This window comes from Nymphalis io, chromosome 23 (assembly GCF_905147045.1).
Source record: "Nymphalis io chromosome 23, ilAglIoxx1.1, whole genome shotgun sequence".
In the NCBI taxonomy this organism is placed as follows: Eukaryota; Metazoa; Arthropoda; class Insecta; order Lepidoptera; family Nymphalidae; genus Nymphalis; species Nymphalis io.
The window spans coordinates 4901260-4924513 of record NC_065910.1 but is presented as its reverse complement, the minus strand read 5'-3'; the positions used below and the strand labels follow the sequence as shown (position 1 = coordinate 4924513).

At 30.7% G+C, this 23254-nt stretch overlaps 4 protein-coding genes across 7 annotated transcripts; 2 read left to right on the top strand and 2 right to left on the bottom strand.

Moving 5' to 3' along the window:
* Positions 1–1010: 1010 nt before the first annotated feature.
* Positions 1011–3563, bottom strand: LOC126777583 (proteasome subunit alpha type-5). The gene is made up of 5 exons (XM_050500651.1): positions 3423–3563; positions 3041–3297; positions 2715–2893; positions 2150–2262; positions 1011–1824 (listed from the first exon to the last, which is right to left on the bottom strand). Exons 2-5 carry the CDS (start codon positions 3295–3297, stop codon positions 1642–1644), a joined length of 732 nt encoding a protein of 243 aa, XP_050356608.1. The 5' UTR covers positions 3423–3563; the 3' UTR covers positions 1011–1641.
* Positions 3564–4332: 769 nt separating this feature from the next.
* Positions 4333–11763, top strand: LOC126777497 (uncharacterized). Of its 2 annotated transcripts, none has more exons than XM_050500508.1 (2): positions 4333–4355; positions 8439–11763. In XM_050500508.1, exon 2 carries the CDS (start codon positions 8460–8462, stop codon positions 11682–11684), a length of 3225 nt encoding a protein of 1074 aa, XP_050356465.1. In that variant the 5' UTR covers positions 4333–4355; positions 8439–8459; the 3' UTR covers positions 11685–11763. The 2 variants fall into 2 exon arrangements, with proteins under 2 accessions (XP_050356465.1, XP_050356464.1); XM_050500507.1 differs by lacking the exon at positions 4333–4355 and adding an exon at positions 6445–6610.
* LOC126777536 (tRNA (adenine(37)-N6)-methyltransferase) lies at positions 11763–16205 on the bottom strand. Its single transcript, XM_050500583.1, has 6 exons — positions 15925–16205; positions 15751–15848; positions 14855–15083; positions 14574–14731; positions 13912–14122; positions 11763–12360 (listed from the first exon to the last, which is right to left on the bottom strand). The coding sequence occupies exons 1-6, from the start codon at positions 15990–15992 to the stop codon at positions 11802–11804; spliced, it is 1323 nt and encodes a 440-aa protein (XP_050356540.1). The 5' UTR covers positions 15993–16205; the 3' UTR covers positions 11763–11801.
* Positions 16206–16703: 498 nt separating this feature from the next.
* On the top strand, positions 16704–22948 carry LOC126777543 (maternal protein exuperantia). 3 transcript variants are annotated; one of them, XM_050500598.1, is made up of 10 exons: positions 16704–16847; positions 17527–17697; positions 18381–18533; positions 18731–18873; positions 19199–19404; positions 19684–19819; positions 20556–20704; positions 21166–21305; positions 21749–21845; positions 21988–22948. In XM_050500598.1, exons 2-10 carry the CDS (start codon positions 17539–17541, stop codon positions 22044–22046), a joined length of 1242 nt encoding a protein of 413 aa, XP_050356555.1. In that variant the 5' UTR covers positions 16704–16847; positions 17527–17538; the 3' UTR covers positions 22047–22948. The 3 variants fall into 3 exon arrangements, with proteins under 3 accessions (XP_050356555.1, XP_050356554.1, XP_050356556.1); XM_050500597.1 differs by having other exon boundaries at positions 17521–17697; XM_050500599.1 differs by lacking the exon at positions 16704–16847 and adding an exon at positions 16958–17113 and having other exon boundaries at positions 17521–17697.
* Positions 22949–23254: the final 306 nt, after the last annotated feature.

Here is a 23254-nt window from a genome sequence, read left to right as displayed (position 1 = left end):
TATCGTTAGAGCCGTTTCATATACATACACAAGAATTACTCAGAATATTATTATATTTAATATCTAGACTACCTTTTTTTAATAACGAATACAATAAATTATCAAAAGGTTTATTTTAGACAGGTATCACAGTTTACATTAATATTGTTTAGACAGTCTGCCTTCCCAACCTCAAACGAGACAGTTCCTGTAGCGTATTCCTGGAACTATTTTCGCTCCATTGCAGCTCCGGCATTGCAGATATGATCTAAATAAAATTCATTATTGCTTTCACATACTTTCTCTTAGATTATGAATGTTTTAGTGCTAATTTTCTGATATGAATCTACATGAATCCTAGTATAGACTATCTCTCTACAGCACATTTAATTCAATCTAAACATATTATAGGTGTATGAAATTTCTGACTTTACAGTGTAAACCATATTGCAACTTCAGAGGGGACTTGTGAACAAATGTAATATCAAATAAATATTTTTATATGTTAGTTTTATATATTTTTAAGACTGATAATATGTCAAATTTGAATTGTAATTATTAATTATCCAAAGATCTATGGTTAAAATCCAGCCAAGCATCAATGAGGTTTAACTTGTATAATCTGTTTCTATAAACGGTTTTACAGCATCATATGGATTTTTATATGTCAGATAAAATTCTGCATATATATGCACAAACCAACAAAGGAATTGTTATTGTAGAATGAGCTTAAATCACCTTAACTTAAGATGCCTTTTGCAGCAATAGCCAACTACATAATATATGTACTACACAGATTTAGCCCTGAATTTACTTAATAATTTTAATTACTGCAACTAAATAATTGTTACTTTTCATGAACACATCTGTTGAGCCTTATCATAATATTTTACTAAAATTTTAAATAGTTACTGCAACTAATGTTTTATGAAATAAACCTACTGTTTACTGCTATTAAATACTTTTTAGTATTTTAAATACTATGTTTTATAAAAATGAAATGATATCTAAAGGAAAATAATACATATAGATATTGATGTAAGTTTTATTAAACATCAAAGACTTACTTTAAGATTCTTAGAAACTCCTTCACCGGAGTAATATTTAAAATAAATTGCATTAGAAAAACATTTTAAGTGGTGTTACACTTATAAATATTGTCTGGAATCTGGATGTTGCCAGATAAAAAAACCATTGATAAAACATATGATTGTCAATTTTCTACATAGTTACTCCAAAAAAATACATAATAGAATTTACTTAATACCATACAAATTAATGGTGTCACCTATAATTGTTGCTTCGGGGGTGATCAGTTAAACAATGCTCTACCTTTCTATTTAGAATGTAAAATCAATTATGTCAGAAAAGGACAAATCAGTGTTTAACTAAACACATACTAAACAACATTTTTTAAGTAAGAATGTAAATACATAACTACATGATTACTGAAATACTTATCCAAATTATACAATTTACTTCAAATATTACCGGAACATACTTAAAATGGACAGTTGCAGCATGGAAATGGTTCAGTTTTTATGTATATTTTTATCAAATTATATTTTATTTTTTATATTTGATGTTTAGACTTATGTCCAAGAATTAAAATAAACAAAGCTGTACACTAAACCATGCTTTCACCGTCCCTAGTATAAGAGTTCAAGGTATATCCTTAATGACCTCCGCAAGTTGCTCCCGAGTGAACATGTGGAACATTGACTCTGGTGTCATTGTAACCACTTCTACATTGTTCTCAGATAACTTTTCCTCCATCACCTGTTTCAGAATCGTTAGTGCAGACTTAATTGCTTCTTTAAGGGTCATTGACTTATGATACACTTCCTGAAAAACACCCAATACTTTTGTACCTTGTATTTTTTACAATTTAAAATCTAGGGTTTTATTATTGTAATTATCAGAGGCATTGGTTTTACAGAAGGCAATATTATAAAAGTAATACACTGCATATACTTTTGTATATAAGCAAATAATATAGTTTAACATTTTTATTTATTTTACATCATATCACATCCATAAAAAATACTATAAATCTATACTCTTATCTATTATTACTTATTTTTAAGGAAGTAATATGAAAAACCCCCAAAACATTTATCAAAAATCTACAAAACACAATAGTTATCATTTTATTAAAAAAATTACCGACCTTCAAACTTTGTTGAGCACCTTCACTACCAGAGCCAATAGCCTTAGCATCATATTGGACAAATGTACCACTGGGGTCCATATGGAAAAGCTGAGGCCCCTTCTCATCGATACCTAGTAAAAGAATTATTTAATTTTCACACACATTTTTAACATTAAAAAAGAAATTTAAGGATCATATACAGTTATTATCAATTTAACATGTTCCAATTTTGATTAAATGCATTCATAAATACAAATAAACTAGTCATATATAAGTATTAACAAATAAAAAAATATTTATTGATGTACTTCTATCATTAGAAAAAGCAATCAATTTAAAGCTAAATCTAAACATCTTTTTACAGCTATTTCATTACATTACACAATCTTAAAAAAATCATAGTTATTCTTACAAATTCATTAAATTATTTTAATATCTTTATAATTGTATAATGGAATGTTTTAAAAATTAGTCAGTCAGTTTCTATAGTATACAAAGTAACATTCATTCATTATGAATATAAAAGTATCTTACTATGAATATTTTAATTTATTTTTAAATATGGATATATATTAGGCCAAACCTGCAAACATTACAGCTACTCCGAATGGCCTAGACATAGCTGTTCCACTATCATCATCACTATCGCCAAACTGTATGGCCAGGTTAGAAACAGCTTGCGCACATGACTCTACACTCATACGCTCATTGTATACAAACCAGTGGTTTTGACATTCTACACGAGCTCTTTCTATTAGAGTTCTGAAAAAAAAAGAGAGAATTTACCTTAAGTAAACTATTCACTGAGGCTATTTATTTATATGTCCTTTAAATTGCTTACAAAACACAGCTTGAATTGTTGACAACATCATTTATAGACATAATAATATATTATTTATTTATTATCACCTGGAATCAGCCATTAATCCGGAAACAGCACAAGCAATGTGTCTGTCAACTTCAACAATTTTTTCTATAGTCGTTGGTTCCATTAAAGGCGAAGTAATCCTTTTTTCAACAGCCAAAACAACTCCTTCAGAAGTTGAAATACCGATCGCGGTAGAACCGAGTTTTATAGCCTCTATAGCATATTCGACTTGAAATAGCCTCCCTTCAGGGCTGAATGTGTTCACCCCACGATCGTACTCTGAACGAGTTAAGAACATCTGCAAAAGGTTTACAAGTTTTCAACAAGCTACTATGCCGGTATATAACTCGTAACTATTAATAAAAAATGAACGTAAATATTATTAAGTATCTCATGATATTATAGAAATATATACTATATTACCTTAGAAGTATTAGATTTAAAACTTGTGTAACAACAAACTATTTATATTTTTGATGGTTACTTGAGAATAAAATGCACTGACCAGCAACTTCGTGAGTAATCAAAAAATTGACAGCATGACAACGACAATTCGGATGTGAAACGAGAATCGAGTAAATTTTTTAAGATACAGATAACCAATTGTATTAATTTAACGGCCTACACAGTACATTTTGCCTCTCTTTAATCGCTTCCTTCCTAAATATTTAGGTATGTATACATATGAAAATGGTTGAAATAAATAAATCATTTTCGTAGGAATCATTTTTACTTAGCTATTTTTACTTAGATGCGTGAAATATGCGGCGTAAGATCACACATTGTTGATCGCTTTCATTTGAATGGACGCCGGCTACGATTTGATTTTAATTTTGATGTTATATCGAATCTTTAATCAAACGCAAAGTTAGGTGGACTGATATTTCCAGTTATTCCAATTCAAATCCACAAATTATAAATATATAATATATATAAATTACAAAAGGACTAATTCAGGAAAAGTCTAACAAAATATATATACATGTAGTGTATATCAATGAAAATAGTATTACAATTTAATATAAGACACTAATAGTTTTTCAACACCAGTGAATATAACGAAATGCAATAATTATTAGATACACATATACAATGAATGTGATATGAATACGTCTCCATTTTTTTATAATAATCGGTTATTGATAAAGATCGATATTGAATAACGATAAGTATAAAACTAGTGCTGCACATCACAATTGTAAGCTGTTTATAGTCGCGTTCAAACAGTGCATAACATAATAACTACAATTTTTGATCGCGACGAAAACTATATATGTTACGGCTACGTCATTTAAGTCATTCGAATTTACTAATTACTATGTTCTGAATGTCATAGCGATAAGCGAAGTAATAATCGTAAGTAAATAATGATAAATTGTAAGCTATTTCATGAATTGGACAATGTCACAGTCATTTGACTATATCTAGAGAAATATAAAAAAACACATAAAATTTAAAGTGATTTATGAAATACTGTAGTATCTGCGTATCATATTTTGTTGATAGATAATATCAAAATAATTTGTAGATTAGATGTACACGTAGGATCAAAGATAAATGGTAATTTATACACAATTACCTAATTAAAGGTGTGTGATCTTAAAACTTAGATTTATAAAACATTTTATTTAAAGAAACCGTTTCTTTTTAAATCTGTGCCTACAAATAAATTAAAAATTAAGATTCAAGTATGATGAAAATGAAAAGAAACTGTTGATTATGAATAATTGCTGATCAATTATTGATAATCAATGTTTTGGTGATTATGGTGGAGTATGATTTTATATGTTTACCAGTTTCAAAGATATATATTATTTTTATATATTAGGCTTTATATTTATTTATCATATACTTAATTATTAATTTTTTTCTCATTAAAATGGGAATAAAGTATAATCATGCTAATATCATAAGTATGTATGTATGTATTTTGTGTTTTTTTTACAATTCACGTAAAAATACCAATATTATTTATATGGAACTTCCAGAATATATTAGTTTATAGATTTAGGACGGACTTAGGCAGTATGTTGACAATATAGTTGTAGCTTAATATGTCCGAAGTCATCAGGAAGAAAAGCCTGAAGTTTGCTGAAGCGAACACTGCAAAACTATTTAGAAACACAAAAAAATATATCTGAAAGACTAGCCGCCCGACCTGACTTCGTACGCTTAAAATAAGGAATTTATTTTTTAACTAATGAGATAAAATCTATATATATTTTTCAAGTGTTTATTTTAATATGTCCAAAATTACCGGGTCGAATTACAAAATGCACAGGGAAAATGTCTACAAGAAATCAACGACTTTTTTAAAAAACTTACAATAAACATTTATATTGTTAAATTAGTTGGAAAAAAGTCACAATTTTTTAAGATATTTATTTATTTTCAACGCTAGTAGGTAATTATTACTTTTTGAAATGTTGCAATTCGAACTCATAGTTTTGGATAATTTACAAAATAATAAAAAAAGCGGGTCGTCTATAAACCGTAACCGTAACCGTAACAGCCTGTGAATGTCCCACTGCTGGGCTAAAGGCCTCCTCTCCTCTTTTTGAGGAGAAGGTTTGGAGCTTATTCCACCACGCTGCTCCAATGCGGGTTGGTAGAATTCACATGTGGCAGAACTTCAGTGAAATTAGACACATGCAGGTTTCCTCACGATGTTTTCCTTCACCGTAAAGCACGAGATGAATTATAATCACAAATTAAGCACATGAAAATTCAGTGGTGCTTGCCCGGGTTTGAACCCACGATCATCTGTTAAGATTCACGTGTTCTTACCACAGGGCCATCTCGGCTTGTCGTCGTCGTCTATTGCACGGTATAAAATCCTTATTTTTGTAAACAAAATCGTGATGGGTAAACATTACACACAAAGCACTTAAACATATCTCGTAACATGATTGATTTTTTTATTTATTATTGTAACATAAATGAACAAAGGACCATACATGTTAATATGGAACTATTTACAAATTACGTTGATTAATTGGCAAATATTGATATCATCTACATCAAGACTATTTAAATCAGCGATACTCAACCTTTTCTTTATAGGGGCCAAAAATCCGTGTTAGTGATGGTGACGTGCGCCGCAACCAAAAAATATTTAGGTAATGATTTCTTAGGTTTCGGGATAGTTACAAATTAGATTAAGCAACTATGAACGGATTTATGCAGTGTTCGTGGCCACAAACAGTTATTTAATTCATACTATTTAAGTGTTAATAAAAACCTTTGAAATTTAAAATAGTTCAAAATAAAGTAACATTAAGTGGGCCAACCACAAAATCCCGGAGGTTGTCTACCGCTGATTTAAATACGTACGTCAAAATCGTGTTTTGTATGTTATTGGAACGATGTGATAACCGACCCATATTGTAGCGTGATATAAAAGCGGTTGATCGTATGCTGAACTCCAGTTTACTTAAAGCAGTGCGAGTGTGCCAACATCTTTGTAATAGGAAAATAGTAACGTAAAAGGAAAATAGTAACATCATTCACATTTCCACTAAAAAAACGAAGCGGTGTTTTTATAATGTTCTTGGAAAGACCCGCTTACAAGATATGATATCTTGAAGAATCAATTTAAATAAATTATAAAGGTATGTTGGTATATTTTTTAATGAAGTCTTTAAGAAAAATGAATACAGATTCTCATACAATAAATATTTAAAAAAAATCATATTCTAAAAATTAGTTTGAGGAAAATCTAAAAAGATAAAGTCTTACGATCAGAAAGATAGATATAGAGAAGACAGGGCCGTGCACTTTCACGCTGCAAGAAAGTTAAGTGAAGTTAATTGTATCTAATGAATTATAATCATAGAATAGAACTACAACTTGATATAAATTTGATCTCCTCCTTAAAAATACGTGCAATAAACAGATAAAAAAAGATTGAAACGTCTTGAAACAAGTTTACAATAATACCACTAACACAAGCAAAATTGCACTTGACGCCTTACTCATGTATAATATTAAATAATGTATTTGTCAATAATGTAATATCCATTTCTATACAAAAAATTAGATAACATCCATAAGCAATTATACTATTTTAAATATTACCTACTCGTAAACATCGTACAAATTAAATTAAATTCCCACTAATAATTCTTCTAAGAGTCGAGATGGCCCAGTGGTTAGAACACGTGAATCTTAACCGATGATCGTGGGTTCAAAACCGGGCAAGCACCACTGAATTTTCATGTGCTTAATTTGTGTTTAAAAAAATATGTATGTAATAGCAAATTATAGTGTAATTATAGTGTATCTATTATAGATGTACTTAATAAAAATATCTTGTAACTAATTTTGCCATACCGCTTTAATGTTGTTTCAAGTTCTAATAGAACTTTTGAAAATTATTTTAGAAATACCTGTGACGAAGCTCAGGAAAACCCAAACATAATTCTTAAGTTATTATAAATGTTTTTACTTAGGTATGCAATACATGTATAATAAGCCGTCAAGCCGGTTTGTTTTTGATCGCAAACCATTAGACTTTATGTTAATTATGTTATTATTAATTTGCATTTCATATTGGTGAGTATAATTTAGTTCTCTCGTAGAATTAAGTTCAGTAGTGCCCATAGCATAGCTATTTCGCATCCACAGTCTAGATATTTTTCAGTAACCTTTTTTTTTAAGGAAAGGTCCTTGCGATTCCCAAGTTAAATTTGGTGTTCCTAGATTTACTGCAAAGTTATTTTTAATAGTCATGATATTCTTATTTATGACTAGCCATCCGTCACGGATTTGTACTTAATAATGATACTGTAACTTATATAAGACACCACACTACACCACACATCGACTTTAATATGTAGATAATTATAAATAAAAAAAAGGTTTAATATGCAAACATTATTAAATTTTAAAATTTATAATTCACTTAATTTTTTGACACTTTAAAACGTTTTTTAATATCGTTAGTAATATTGAGAGATGTATTTTTGTTCGTGGTTCATGATGTTAAGTCAGAAATAATTGATTATTATCAGAATCAACATTGCTCAATGCAAAGTATGTTCGCTCAGTTGCGATGATGCGATCCAATCAGCGCGTAAACTTTCTATGGGCAGGAACATGACAATAATAATTCAAATAGTTCATGAACACGTATCATATGTATAAGAAGTTATTTCGCTTCGAGAAAAAAGACATTATAATTCTATTAAAGATTTTAATTATTCGTGTAATAAAAACTCTGCTGCTCGAGTCGATTAGTAATTTTACAATTCATGCGTTAAGTATACTTTTTTATCTATTTAACATCTGCAGACATAACCGAGAAAAGTATCGTAAATTGCGTCATTCTTTTTAAAATATATTTGTAATATTAGTAACAAGTTAACTGTCTTTACAATGTATGTTTATAGTAAAACTTATAACTTACAACGCTTATATCGTAACATTTTTTATTTTCAGATAAAACAAAACAAAAAAAAAATGATTGACAATTCCGAAAAAAATATTGGTAGCATAAAATCTATGATTAAAACCAACTCTCATTATGCTATAGAATTCCAAACTGGTGAAAAGGCTAATTTACATATTTATAATAATCATGTATTTAGATATTACATGTCTCCAAGCGGAGTATTCTTGGATTTTCCTATACCAATAAACCCAGATGATGTAGCAAAGATTGTTATAAAAAGCATAAACGACTACGGATTCGAAGCATTCAGACATTCGATACTTAACGATGTCAATACACATTATATTGTGCAAACGCGAGATGTACAAATCATTTTTGATAAGATAAAGGGTACCATGAATGTGTTTGACTTGAGAATAAACAAAGACGTATTGTTTGAAATCAAACCTTTGTCTTATGCCGATTGCAATTCAACCCAAGTATTAAAGCAGCACGGTGACGAATTCTTTTTCGGGGGTGGAATGCAAAATGGAAGATTCACTCACAAGGGTGAAATTATATACATTGAAAACACGAATGCATGGGACGACGGAGGGGTAACATCTCCTTGTCCCTTTTATTGGTCTTCTTATGGATACGGTATCCTAAGAAATACCTGGCAGAAAGGAATTTATGATTTTGGTGATAAATCAGAAAAATTTATAGAAACAATTCATGAAGGGGAAGATTTCGATGCATATTATTTTATTAATAGTTTACCAAAAGACATTTTAAACGATTATTATGAGTTAACAGGACAACCGCTTTTGATGCCAGAGTACGCTTATTATGAAGCGCATTTAAATGCATTCAATCGCGATTATTGGGTTAAAGTTACCTCAGACACTCGAGGAGCAATACTTTTTGAAGATGGGGAATATTATAAAAGCTATAAACCGAATGAAATTGGAGATAAAAAAGGTATTTTAGAATCATTAAATGGTGAAAAGAACAACTACCAATTTTCTGCTCGTGCTATGATAGATAGATACAAAAAACACGATGTACCTCTAGGTTGGTTTATACCGAACGACGGCTACGGTTCTGGATATGGTCAAACAGATTCTTTAGATGGAGACATTAAGAACTTAAAAGAATTTGCCGATTATGCCATAGGAAATGGCGTTGAAGTGGCTTTATGGACAGAATCCAATCTTCATCCTGCCGATCCCTTAAATCCAAAAAAAGGGGAGCGAGATTTAGGTAAGGAAGTAAGTGTTGCGAATGTAGTTGCACTAAAATGTGATGTCGCGTGGATAGGTTCAGGTTATTCTTTTGGACTTAGCGCAGTTGAAAACGCTACCAGTATATTTGTAAAGGAAACAAAAACGAATGTAAGACCAATGATTATAATGGTCGATGGCTGGGCTGGTACGCAGCGCTATTCTGGTATTTGGAGCGGTGATCAAAAAGGCGGTGAGTGGGAATATATTCGATTTCATATACCAACTTATATCGGTGCAGGCCTATCAGGTCTACCGATTATAGGTTCTGATATGGACGGTATTTACGCTGGAGGTTGTAAAGAAATTAATATCCGAGATTATCAATGGAAAACTTTTACACCATTGCAATTAAACATGGACGGATGGGGTAACACTCCAAAAACTCCATTCAGCTATGACGAAGAAGCTATTAAACTTAATAGAGCTTATTTAAAGCTTAAGTCAATTATGATGCCATATAATTACAGCATTGGATATGAGTCTATAAATGGACTCCCCATGGCGAGAGCTATGTTTCTGGAATTCCCCGAAGAAACATCATCTTACACAAAAGATTCCCAATATCAATACATGTGGGGTCCTAATATATTGGTTGCTCCAATTTATAATGACGTTAAAGTGATGGATAAATCTGTGCGCGATGGAATATATCTTCCAAATACAAATCAAATATGGATTGATTTTATGACGGGCAAAAAATATCAAGGTGGTAAAATCTATAATAATATTCTGACGCCCCTCTGGAAGATTCCTATTTTTATAAAAGATGGATGTATTGTACCGATGACGAAACCAAACAACAATCCCTATGAAATAAAAAGAGACCTCAGAATGTTTACTTTATACCCTAATGGAACTTCCAGCTTTAAAATTTATGAAGATGACGGCATATCTTCAGACTATTTAAAAGGCGATTATGCTACCACTAAAATTTTAGCAATTGCTCCGATATCTAACCATGTTGGTGATTTATTTATAACTATTTATAAAACTCGTAAATCTTACAAAAATATGGTTAAAGAAAGAAGTACATTAATACAAGTAATGGCATCGCAAGAGGTTGAAAATATAAAAGTCGCTATTAATGGAAAATCGTTAATTTTACATAAAGCTGTAAGTCTTGCTGATTTCGAAAATCAAGAAAATTCGTACTATTTTGATAAGCACTTCTTTATAAATTCCTATTTAAGTGAATATAAGGAGACAAAACAAAAGTGCTTATTAATCAAAATAGAAAAAATCAACGTCACCACAAATGAAATCGCAATCAAGGTAAACAATTTTGCAAATCAGGGTGAAGTTTTTGGACTATTTTCTTTGAATAAACTATTAGAGCCACCGAAAAATTTTAATGTCATCGACAAAAAACCATCATTGTCTTCGTCAATTTCTCTCAAATGGGATGAAAGCAGTAAATCAGATTTCTATGAAATCGAAAGAGATGGCGTAATTTTTACAAATATTACAGGCAATTCATTTATATTTAATGATTTTGCTTATGGAAGTAAACATAACTTTAGAATTCGAACTGTTTGGAATAACACCTTTTCCGAATGGACAAACTACACTTCAGGTATAGTAATGGACGACCCTTTGAAATATACAATAATAGGAGTTAAAGTCACATGTAACTTGCCATGTCAACCTAGTCAAGAAGTGTGTAATCTTACCGATGGAAATCTCAAATCGATCTGGCATACCGATTGGGGCACTTCTGGTCAATCGCATCCTAAAGAAGGTAAATACATTACACTTAATTTTGACTTAGGAGATATTTACGAATTGGACAAAGCAGACTACATACCTCGTAAGGATGCTGGCAACGGTACATTCCTTATGATTCGTTACCGCTATTCTCATGATGGAAAAAAGTGGAGTGCCCTCTCGGAATCCATAAAATTCCAGGAAGATAACACAATAAAAACTATACATTTTAATGGAAACAAAATGCGATTTCTTGAATTATCTATATTAGACACTGTTGGCAACTTTGGTTCGGGTAGGCAGTTCTTATTTTTTAAAAAATAACTTAAGCCTCTAACGAATTTTGTTTCTGTCATACTAACATAATCTAAAGATAGGTTTTATCATTTAAACAAATTATTTAGACTAAAAAGCATTTATTGTTTGATTACATATTTAAAATCAATTTTGCAATTCTTCAGCACTTCTCAGTGCTATTATAGTGCACATCGCTGAGTTATCGTTAAATACGCAACTAATTGATAAATCTTCTAAGACGCAGCTATATTCGTGATCCGGATATCTAGTTCTGACATAAACAGATCTCGGATCCTCTGCTAAGAGACTTTCAATATTCGATTTAAATGCTTGGGCTCTATCGCCAATGAGATCGTTTAATCTTTGGAGAGCGTCCTCTGTAAACACTACTTGAAACCGCTGTGAAGGAGGTGAAATGACCCAGGATGCAACGCGAATACCATCTTGATTAACATTTTGTGAAGTAGCAGATTGTGGCGGAGTGAACCTTTCTTGGCCATCGGGTGAGCCTCGTTCAGTTTCAACTCTTCGAATTGGAGAACTCGTTGGACCATCCAGTAAGTCTTCGCTAATTGGTGATTCCGGTGATGGGGAGATAAGATTTGCAGGTTCGTGTACTGGAGAAGGCATATCACCGAACGGCGAACGAGACCTTTCCCTCGACGTATCGACACCAATCGGTTGCGCTAAACGAGGGCTTACACTAAAAAATAAAATGAATGCAATATTAGATGAGTAATTATAAAGTAATTGGTAAATATGTCGAATCACGGCTCCACTTCACAATGACTCCAAATTTTTACTTTCAACTTAAACCTAAGCTTTTTTTTTGTTTGGAAGCCCACCACAGTTTTAGCAATTAATACTATAGTTGAATTGGTTTTAGTAGAGAATGATAGAAAACAATTTGGAGCAGTTTTATTTAGTAATTCATGTGCGTATTGAAGACTCAAATACGCACATGAATCATGTACTTGACGGTGCAGGAACCCATGGCGATAAAACCTACATTGGTCGAATGAATTTCTTAGCAAATGCAAATCTTCTAAATAGGGAGGGGAGGATGCTTTTGCCCAGTCGAAGAACATTTTCGAGTACTTTACGAGATTTTTTTATCATAATAAATATTATAATGATATAATTAACTTCTAAGAAGACTCCACATGCAGGTTTAGTCCAAGCACGAAATTAATATAAACACGAATTAAAGCAAATTAAAAATCTGCAGTGCTCGCTTAATTGAACCTGCTATCTTCGGTTAAAAATACATGATCTCTCCACTGGGCCTCTCAGGACATTATAAAAATAAACAATATTAATAGAAACTTATTGTATACTAACTAACAAGGCAGTTATTTGTAGAGATATGACTAATTAATTAATTATTCTTGTTTATAAATATGTTAGTGCCATATGGTATATACCATTTTAAGTATTATGTCCATGCATAGCTTTATGTTTACAATTTACATATATTATTTTACATTTATAATAATTTAAAAAGTAAAACTATATTTCCATAAATATACAATTTTTTTTAATATATAATATAAATTTGTTTTATTTTAATGTTTTGTTAATTGAAAGTTATATTTATTTAATAATTCTCCAACAAAAAAAAACAGCTGACAATAATTTACCAATAGACCAATAGACTTATATATATAATGTCTGTTATTGTCACTATATGTCTTCGTTATTTTTTATTTAACTATTCACTATAACATGTTAGTTCCGACAGAGTTATCCGGCAGAACATCAAAGATAGAATGTATCTAGGATGAAACCTTAGACAATTTAGTACAGAATGATTTGACATATTCCTAACACAATTGTTCATTATGTTCATTATGTTGACTTATTTATTAATCGTCTCTACTTTACTAACACCCATAACAATGTGCTATTTACATAGTTCACGATCAGTGAAAATTAAAATAAAATGTAAATTAAACAAAATAATTTGGTGGGCTTTGTGCAAGTCTGTCTGTGTAGGTACCGCCCACTCATCATTCTATCGCCAAAGAGCAAAACTTAGTATGTTGTGTTACAGTTTGCCAGGTGAGTGAGCCAATGTATATACAGACCCAAAGGACATAACATTTTATTTCCCATAGTTGGGGGTGCATTAGCGATGTAAGGATGGTTAATATCTCTTATGGCGCCAATTTCTATCTTCAGTGGTGACCACTTACAATTAGGTGCCCAATTTGTAATACCTTGAAAATTTTGGGGTTTTTAAAATATCACTAACCTTCTAACTGAGTAAGAATCGTCATCTATTTGCAAATTAACCATGCTTTCTGTTGCATCACTGGTTCCCTCCGTTGGCGGTCTAACTAATGAAGTTAAAAAGGAGGAATCCCCATTGACTGAAGGATAATCATATTGGGGAATGAATGGCTTAATATCTAGTACTGGAGTACCATTAACCATATCTACTCCATTAAAGAATATCTTGTTGCCTGTAAGAAAAAAAAATTGGACCTAATTAGGTATGTTCCTAAAAAAAAGGCAAAAATGGTGCAATATTAATTATCCTGGACCTACTGATTAGAATAACACATGACTTGGGGGGCAATCTCTACTTAGTTGTACAATGTAAGTTAAATAATTAAGTAACTTTTAAAAAATCCAATGAAAAAGCATTATAACCTTTTATTACACCAAAATTGAGATAAGAATACCTGCAAGATTTAGAGTAAAAAGAATATAATATGTAAAAAATTGCTAACATATTCTTGATGTTTTCGTTTGGCACAAATCACATGCAAAGATAAAACAGAAAATTATAATAATATATATACTTACACGTACAGAAAAAACAATGACAAAGTATTTATATGTTACTTTATTATAATTAATTTTATACAATGTGCTTGTTACAAAAAATAAAAAAATAACTTTATTGAATACCTGCAATGTGACACAATCTAACAAGAGATAATCCAATAGGGCAAGGCCTATGCGGAGACCTACTAGCCAATACACCACATTTCTTCCCGCCAAGACGAGGGGGTGACACCTTTGATTGCACAGTGACGTTGTCATGAATATGGAAGTGAAATATAATCCTGAAAAAATATTTTACTTTCATATGGAGAAGACAACAATACTACTAAAATATTATTTTTTCCATATAACATTTTTTTGTTTTTCCTACGAAAGAAAATGCATACAAAAATTATAATACAAACCATAAATGAGAAAATTCTTCCAAACCATTGGTTGCGTGATCGGGGTTATTGAACACATTTTTATCAATTACTATAACTCCCTTTGAATTTGCCAAAACAGAAGGTTGTCTTGGTACTGCTCGTTTATTAGTAAATGACGTTTCAATGTGTCCTATTGGTCGAAATGATATCTCATTTGAATGAGACACTGAGGCCTGATCAGTATTTATACTACTAACCAATGAAGTGGCTGTAATGAAAATTACAGAGTTGAAAAACATCTTATTTGCATTCTATGTTGTTAATATTTATATGTACTACATGTGTTGACTTCATAATTATAGAGCTGAGGTGGCTAAAATCTGTAAATGCTATCGAAGTTGTGGATCATATCGAGTCTACGAAAGCACCTTTGAATATTCATATGCTTAATAATTTGTTTTGTTTATCGTTCATCTCATGTTCACAAGTGGGTGAAAACATCATGAATAAACTAGAATGGGTTAAATGATATTCTGCAGCATTCGGCAGTTTAAGCTCCAAACTTATCCTCAAGGTAACTCTTCCACCAAGGGCATTTTAAGTATACTATACCATTATGTTTCAATTTTCATATCTATTGTGTATTTGCAACTGTGCAAACTGATTAATTTTAGTGAAATTACAATCAATTTATCACACATCGTCATTTTTCTAAGTCGATGTTTAACACTGTATTAAATGAATAATAATTAATAAATTAACTACCTGGAAAAATGCAATACCTATAGTAATTTTGAGATCGTTTAAGCAATCGATTGTTTCGCCTATCTTTGGTATAAACTATTAAATAAGTAAACTTATTTATTTACATGAATATCTGCTAATACTAACATTAGAATTTAGTATGCAGTTTTTGAGACACAAATATAACATACCCTCAACAGCGCAGTTAGAACAGCGAAGATTACCGAGCGTCGTTTTAATATTATTTATTTCTTTTAAATGCTCGTGTTTTAGCGCAGATATGCGCTGCCTGCAATTGAAAATATAATTAAAGATTATCCTTAACAAAGCAAACGCCTTATTAAAATTGGTCGTTAATTATTAACCTTAAGTTTTTTATTTCCGCTCTAGCCAAAGCTATTTGGTTTTGATAAAATTCGATGTTTTCTGTCATAGCAAATATATTTGATAATACTTAATAGCAGCTTATACTTAATTAAAAAAGAGAAAATTCAAAAACCTTTATTGAAACTTTCCAATAATTCCCATTGGAATTTCATAAATACAACTTTGCATTTGACAAATTCAATGTTTATTATATTATACCGACAACAATGAGCGTAAAAGAGACAACCAGTATGTCAGTATCAGTATTTAAACAACCAAAGCCAAAGATTTCTTAGTGCATCATGGCAACAAAACAATTTATCGATTTTTAATGATGTCTAAGGTTTGAATAAAATACTTATTTTTTGTGACCTTTAATTTACTTATACAGTATACAAAAAAACCTTTTTATTTTTTATTTAAATATTTAAGAAATGTTATTCAACAAAAGTTACATGTAATAATACAAATGTGCAGGATAATTTAATAATATCATAAGGAAAGATGATAACGAGGGTTATATTAATTAATTATTTAATTAAAATAAACTAAGCTTTTGAAAAATACTTTTACGATACAGTCGACACATAGAATCCAATTGTTTAAACTTTTATTTTTATGTAATAAAAATGGATAAAAGTTTTACATTAAGAAAACATGATAATTGTTTATTATTTAAAAAAAATAATAGATTTCCCTAAGCCTAATAAAGTTTCGATTTTTAAAATGTTACCGATTTTTGGATAAATTCTGTAAACTTTTCAAACACTACTGCGTTTTTCCGATTGCCGCACACGTGCCAAGATTTCTGATATTTTCTACCAAAATTACTTTATTTTGTAGGCATTGTTAACGATCTTGAAACTTCTTATAATTAAAGAATAATTGAACAATATTCATCAAGGAACATCATATTCAAATAGTGAGTTAATTTTGCGTTATTTTGACATACAAGGGTGGGGCAAAATGTCTAAAGAAAAGATCGCCACGTGTCCTAATTTTTATTTTTCTATGGATTTTCCTTTTATAAAAAATGTTAAATATATATTTTTAAAAATCTTATATCTGTAAAATCGTCTCGTTTGGTTCAAATAATTGTGTTGAGCGTCTTTACACATAAGTACAAAACCTTTAATCGATTTATTTTTGGGTACCTGTATTTTTTAGCGGCGTGACATCATTTTTAAGGTTGTAATGCTTTTTCAAATTTCAGTATATGTATGTTGTGTAAATTTGTAATGTTCGATTTACATTAAAAAATCGTCGTCGGTCGTCAGTTTTAAGTAATTAAACTTGTTTATTTAATATTAAATATAAAATAATCAAGAACAAGTGTCGGTAGTATATTTGAGATAAAAATATTATGCTTCATATTACTTCTGCTTTCTACTATATTATTTACTCATAGTAATTAGATATCTATCTAGCTATAATATTATTTCACTCTATTAATGTACATAAAATGTTATTATTTTTTATAAAATCATAAGCTACCCTACTTATCATTTTCTCAAATATAAATAATTAAAAATCAGTATTTATTTTCAGTAACAGCAATTAAAAATTCTCATATCAATTCATACTAAAATTCACAGTTGCAGTCCACAGTGTACATGGCAATGGTGTCAGAAGCAAAGGTGAATGGTAGTGGAGTTGAACCTCCTGCAGAGGTTGTACCTGCCTTGGCAGAGAAGCCCGCAGGCTTGCCACCTGGCAAGTATGCGCTTGTAGGATGGGATATGGACACCACTGGAAGAAGACTGATCGATGAGGTAAAGTAATTATTTCACCTAATTAAAAACATCAATTTTAAATTGTTTCATAAGTGTTTTACTTGAACTGTACCTAAAATACAGAGAAGTATATAAAGGTAATAAATGAAAATTCATGTATATTTTTTTTATAGTAATGAAAAAAATAATTTATTTGTATACTACAGATATAAACATGTTTTGAATGTTTCTACAAGATAAGATAGAATTAAATTTAAGTGATGCTTAATATAGCTTGTTTATAAATTGATAAGAAATGTTAGATAGTATAGTTAACAACTTTATAATCAGTGTAGAAGAAATCAAGCATATTATATATATATTAATATATTTAATAATTGAATGCAACATTGTTAAGAAATTGTCACTTAAGTTATTTATTGAAAAATATTATTTGTTTTTTTTTTTTGCTGTAGAATGATTTGAGAATCATTTTATATGCCTTGTTATTTAAATAAGGTATTATTTGTAAGGTTAATAACCTTTGAAATATTAGGGTGTTTTATTAAATCATATTTTAGTAATTAATCAACTGATGTTTAATTTCAACACATACTTCATTAAGTAAACATTAAATTGAGGATTTACTGCTGGTCTTTCTTTTAATCATTGCTTCAAGATTTTTATTTCTTTTGTTATATATTTGTTAATGTTTTGAATAAATGAATTAATTTGGTCAACAGATATGCCAAATTGCTGCTTTTACTCCAAAGCAGACATATTCGCAATACATAATGCCATATGGAGATCTGAATCCAGGTGCTAGAAGACGTCACAATGTTCGAGTAGTCACTGTGGGGCGATACCGCATGCTGAAGGATACCAATACACATAAAGTATGTAGTAAACACAGATATCTAATTTATTTTTAATTAAACAAACTTTTATGATTATAGTTGTATTCTTAGCTGTGATAACTATTACAAAAAAGAAAATTTATTTCATTCAATTTAAATTGTGCTTTAAAATTTTCGTATTGAGCATTGCCTAGCAAATTAAATTTATTATGTTTGTAACCAAAGGAAAATTTCAGATATTAAAAACAAAATCGGAAATATCAGCACTTACTGATTTCCTAGACTGGCTAGAGAATGAAAAAGGTGATGGCAGCGTTATTCTTATCTACCATGAGCCTCGTCGCCTTAGTCCTACAATGTTGTTAGAAGCTCTTACTCGGTAAATAACTGTATAAAATATTTATGTTAATTTCAAAAAAATTAAACAGAGACCTTGACTTGTACTAAGTACCTATCAGCCTATACCAAGTATCTATAAATGTTGTTTAGGGGGGGTGATTAGATAAACAGTAGTATGTGTGCCTTCCAAATGTAAAATCAATGAAGACAGAAAAAGAGAAATAAGACCAGCTAAACAATGTTTATAAATAAACTGTAATTGTATAAATAAATAAGGAATAAAATACACTGCTATAGCTCTATTTGGAATTATACAATTATCTTTTTCTGCTTCATATGAAACTATTTTTTTTAAACATTTTCAGTTATAAGTTGTTGGACCGCTTCAAGACAATAGTGGCTGGTTTCGCAGACAGTTATGCTCTTGCTGCTGATAAGTGCAAGTCCACGGTCAAATCTGTATCATTAAGAGTTCTTGCAAGAGTCCTCCTTGACGCAGATACACTTTCAGTAGACAGCGCGCTGGATCGCGCTACAGCGGCATATAGGATTGTTGAGCATTTGGCACAAGGTTTGTTAAATCATCTTACCATTTTTTGTTAGTTTAAATATTGTTGTTTAACAATTTTTAACAAACTGGAAACAAATGTGGGGTAGACCAAAATTAAAAAGTTTTATAAAAAAACAAGTAAATGCAAACTTTAACATAATAATTAATAATGTATGCTTATAGAAGGTTCATAGGAAGGACAAAAACATATTGTCTTAAACTCAAAAAGTAAAGATTTCAACCATGAATATTTACAAAATTTAAATTTTGTGCTAAATGTATGATAATTCTGAAATTCAGGGGAACAACAAGAAGTAGGAGCTGGAGGAGAAGGCACAACAGCAAGTAAAGACATGGTGGAGACTGCTAGAGCGTGGGCGCGACCGGTTCACACTGAATTGGAAGCACTCGCCAACTTTAAGAAATTACTAGAAAGGTAATTTAAAAAGGTTATTTTATGATATATTTATATGTATATAGTAGTTAAAATTACAGTACGTACTTTTCAAACTTTCTCTTCATTAAATGATCACATAATTTGATTTTATTTTGTTATTCTGGTATGAGGGTACTATAAATATTTTCAAGTTCAAAGGATTACTAGTAAAATTTGTTTCATTGGCAACAACAATTATACAAATTAATAAAATTAGTATGGCAATCATTTAAACTTAAATTTTTGTTGTTTAATTGAACATGTAGAAAAATTGTAGATGTAGGGAGATGTAAATTTAGAATGTGAAATGAGTAGTACTGACACCCAAAAATTGTTTTTTTCATAATTGTTATGAGAGACCGATATAAATTATTCACAAAAACAATATGAAATAATATATTTGGGGTTGGATTCCAGAGCAAGGTGAGGCAAATCTATAAACAAACACTAATCCAATAAATTATTATTTAATAATTGTATCGAATTTTAACAGAATCATTTTCGTAATATAACCTATTTAATAAAATAAAAATCATTTAACTCTGTATCTGTTCACAATACAAAGAGATTGCGAAATAGGTTTTGTTCTCCCTTTATGCCATTGGCTATATTTGAATTGGCTATTTATTATATAATATATTTTATAATATAGGTTATAAACAAATTGAGTCTATAACATTTCCTAATGTAATAACCAGAATACAAGTAGATAATATTGAAAAAATAAATTTTGTAGACAGAACACATTCCGGCCGGTGTTCGCGCCGCTGTTGCGGCTGGCGCGGCCAGAGCGCAAGCGTGTGACGCAGCTGCGCCGTCTGCTGGCCGACGCGGGCCTGCTCTACGATCAACTTAAAGATGCCTGGCAGGACCAGAAGCTGGAAGGTCCGTTTATGACTTAATAGCATTTAGGTTCTGACGAATTGAATGATTGGTAAAAACCGCTATCAGTGATGACTAGCAACTTATGTAGCTACATTGATTAATCATTTTAGATGTGTAAAAATAAGTATGCATAGTACACAGTAAGTTAACTTAAAAATTTTTAAAAATCCTTACTCTTGAATTTGTTAATTGTTAGTAGGTTTATCTACAATACAACAGTAGCTTGTCATTTAATAAGCATTTTAATTATTTAATATTTGAATTATCTTGTTTTATTTAAAGTCTATTCGAACCACAAGAGAAGTAAACATAAAGATAAATAAATAACATGAGTCTTGTTTAATCTATAATATTAATTATGGATACACAAAAGAATAGTGTTTTGAAAGTCCGTAAAGTTATTCAATTGGAATAAGGTATAGCAGGAACTAAAATATTTTATTATGTTGTCATTAAACTAGGTCTAGAGAAACAGTTGGAAGCATTAACGGTATCAGCGAAAGAGGAAGACATTAAGGAGTTAATTGATATATTTGACTGCCACTTTGATCCCGCCAAGGAGCCCAAAGGTTTAAAGCCTAGAATGCCAAATAGAACAAGGGTGAGTTTACAGTGGTTTTATATTTACTATATGACTGCCTCGTTGGTTTAGCAGCTAGTTAAAAGGCCGCAGATCCAAAACCCTAGATTTAAAACCCAAGTCGGGCCAAAAGAAAGTTAGTTTTTCTGTCAAAATTCACAGTAGCAGCCGGGAGTCTGGAAGTTGAAAGTGTGTACACTCATAGGCCTTGGAAAGCAAGTAAAGCCGTTGCTCATGCGCCTGAATTCTTTTCGGGTTGTTGTCCTATCAGATTATGAGAGTGAGGGAATAGAGAGTGCACCTGTGTTTGAGCACACATTTGTGTACTATAATATGTCCTGCGCAGTTGGCTAATCTCTCTTGAGACTTGCCGCCTTGACCGAAATCCGTCAGGAGGACATCATTTACTATGTATATATTTAAAATGTGTTCAGAGGACTTAAAACATACAACAATATGTTTAGGCCACATCTTCAGCGGGAGAGACTGGTGAAGCAGAAGGCAGCACCAGTGAGTCGCAAAAGACGTCAATTCAGAATTCACCCAATAAGACTAATAATGGTAAGCAAAGTATATAGAAATTTTTAAAACTATGTAGTTACTTAAAAAAATACATTTAAAAGATAAAATCTTTTCTTGAAAAATAGATTTAAAAGAAAATTGGCTATGAAATATAGATTTTATACATATATTACTCTTACAGACGCAACGGCGGAGCCTAGTCAAAACACAGCGCCGGAGATAGTAGCGGTGGCCAACTAACGCCTGCACCAAACTTACAATAAAACTAAAGCTTAGATTTTTGTATCACATACTATCGTTTAGTATCATAACAGAGCCATAGCATGTGACAAAACATTTATTCGTATTATACATTTAGGTTAAGTCTCCTTTGGAATTGAAAGATATTTGTTTCGCATGCATCGGTGAACGAGTTTACAATATTTTTTTTATTATTACCTGTTAACATTCTGTTATTATTTTTCATATGCTTAACGCGTAAAGTTTTTATATATACATGAATAGATTGTAATTGTAGATGAGTGCCTTAGCAACTCAATGTTTTAAGAAACTTTATTATTCACACTTTTGTGTGTGTTTAGTCTGTGACAACGTTTTGTTGTTTTATACAAAGTGCCCCAGTGTTAAATGTTAGTGCTGCCATTGTGTTGCGCGATTGATTCGCACGTGTTCGAAGCGGGACTGTTGAAGTAATAATAATATTTTATATATCGCAGTTATAGAGGGAATATTTATTATGTTACAACTGGGCTTTTAAGTACAATTTTTCGTACTGTTTTTATTTATTTTAAAATGAAGTTTATTTATTTTTTTCTTTCAATGTGTGCAATCACATGGAACGGGTGGACTGATTTTTACATCCGATATTTAAAAAAAAAAGTTATTTATTTTATTTCTTTTTCATAATATTTTAAGCTGGATAAATGAAGTACGCATTTTTCGCTATACTAATGAGCTGTCGCATGTCATTTCTTTTGCCATAAAGTTTCTAAGGTTAAGTTTTCTTACCATACAATAAGCTACGCATAATAAAACAGTGTGTACCTATTAACTTACCTCTAATTTAGTTAGTTTTAACATAGACTGTACATATAATTTAATTTCTTATTTTGTTCAGATCTCTAATAAATATGTAAGTCTAATTATGTATTTTCAATCAAATATATACCTCAATCACCCTTTGAATGATATCACGATACTACGAACCAATTTAGCTTGTTATTCGCCTCAATGGTCCATTGGCTAGCTTATGAGGCTGCAGATGCCTTGGTCCTGAATTGTAAGCCAAGGTCGGGTCATTAAAATAATTTTGAGTTGTCCTACGTGTGTCGGGCTGCGATATTATAGCAACGCCACATAATGCAACCAATATATATTCTGTAGTCGTCTGTAAGCTTGATTGCAGTTAATTATTGTTTTAACCATGGACATGTATTTGAAATAATTTA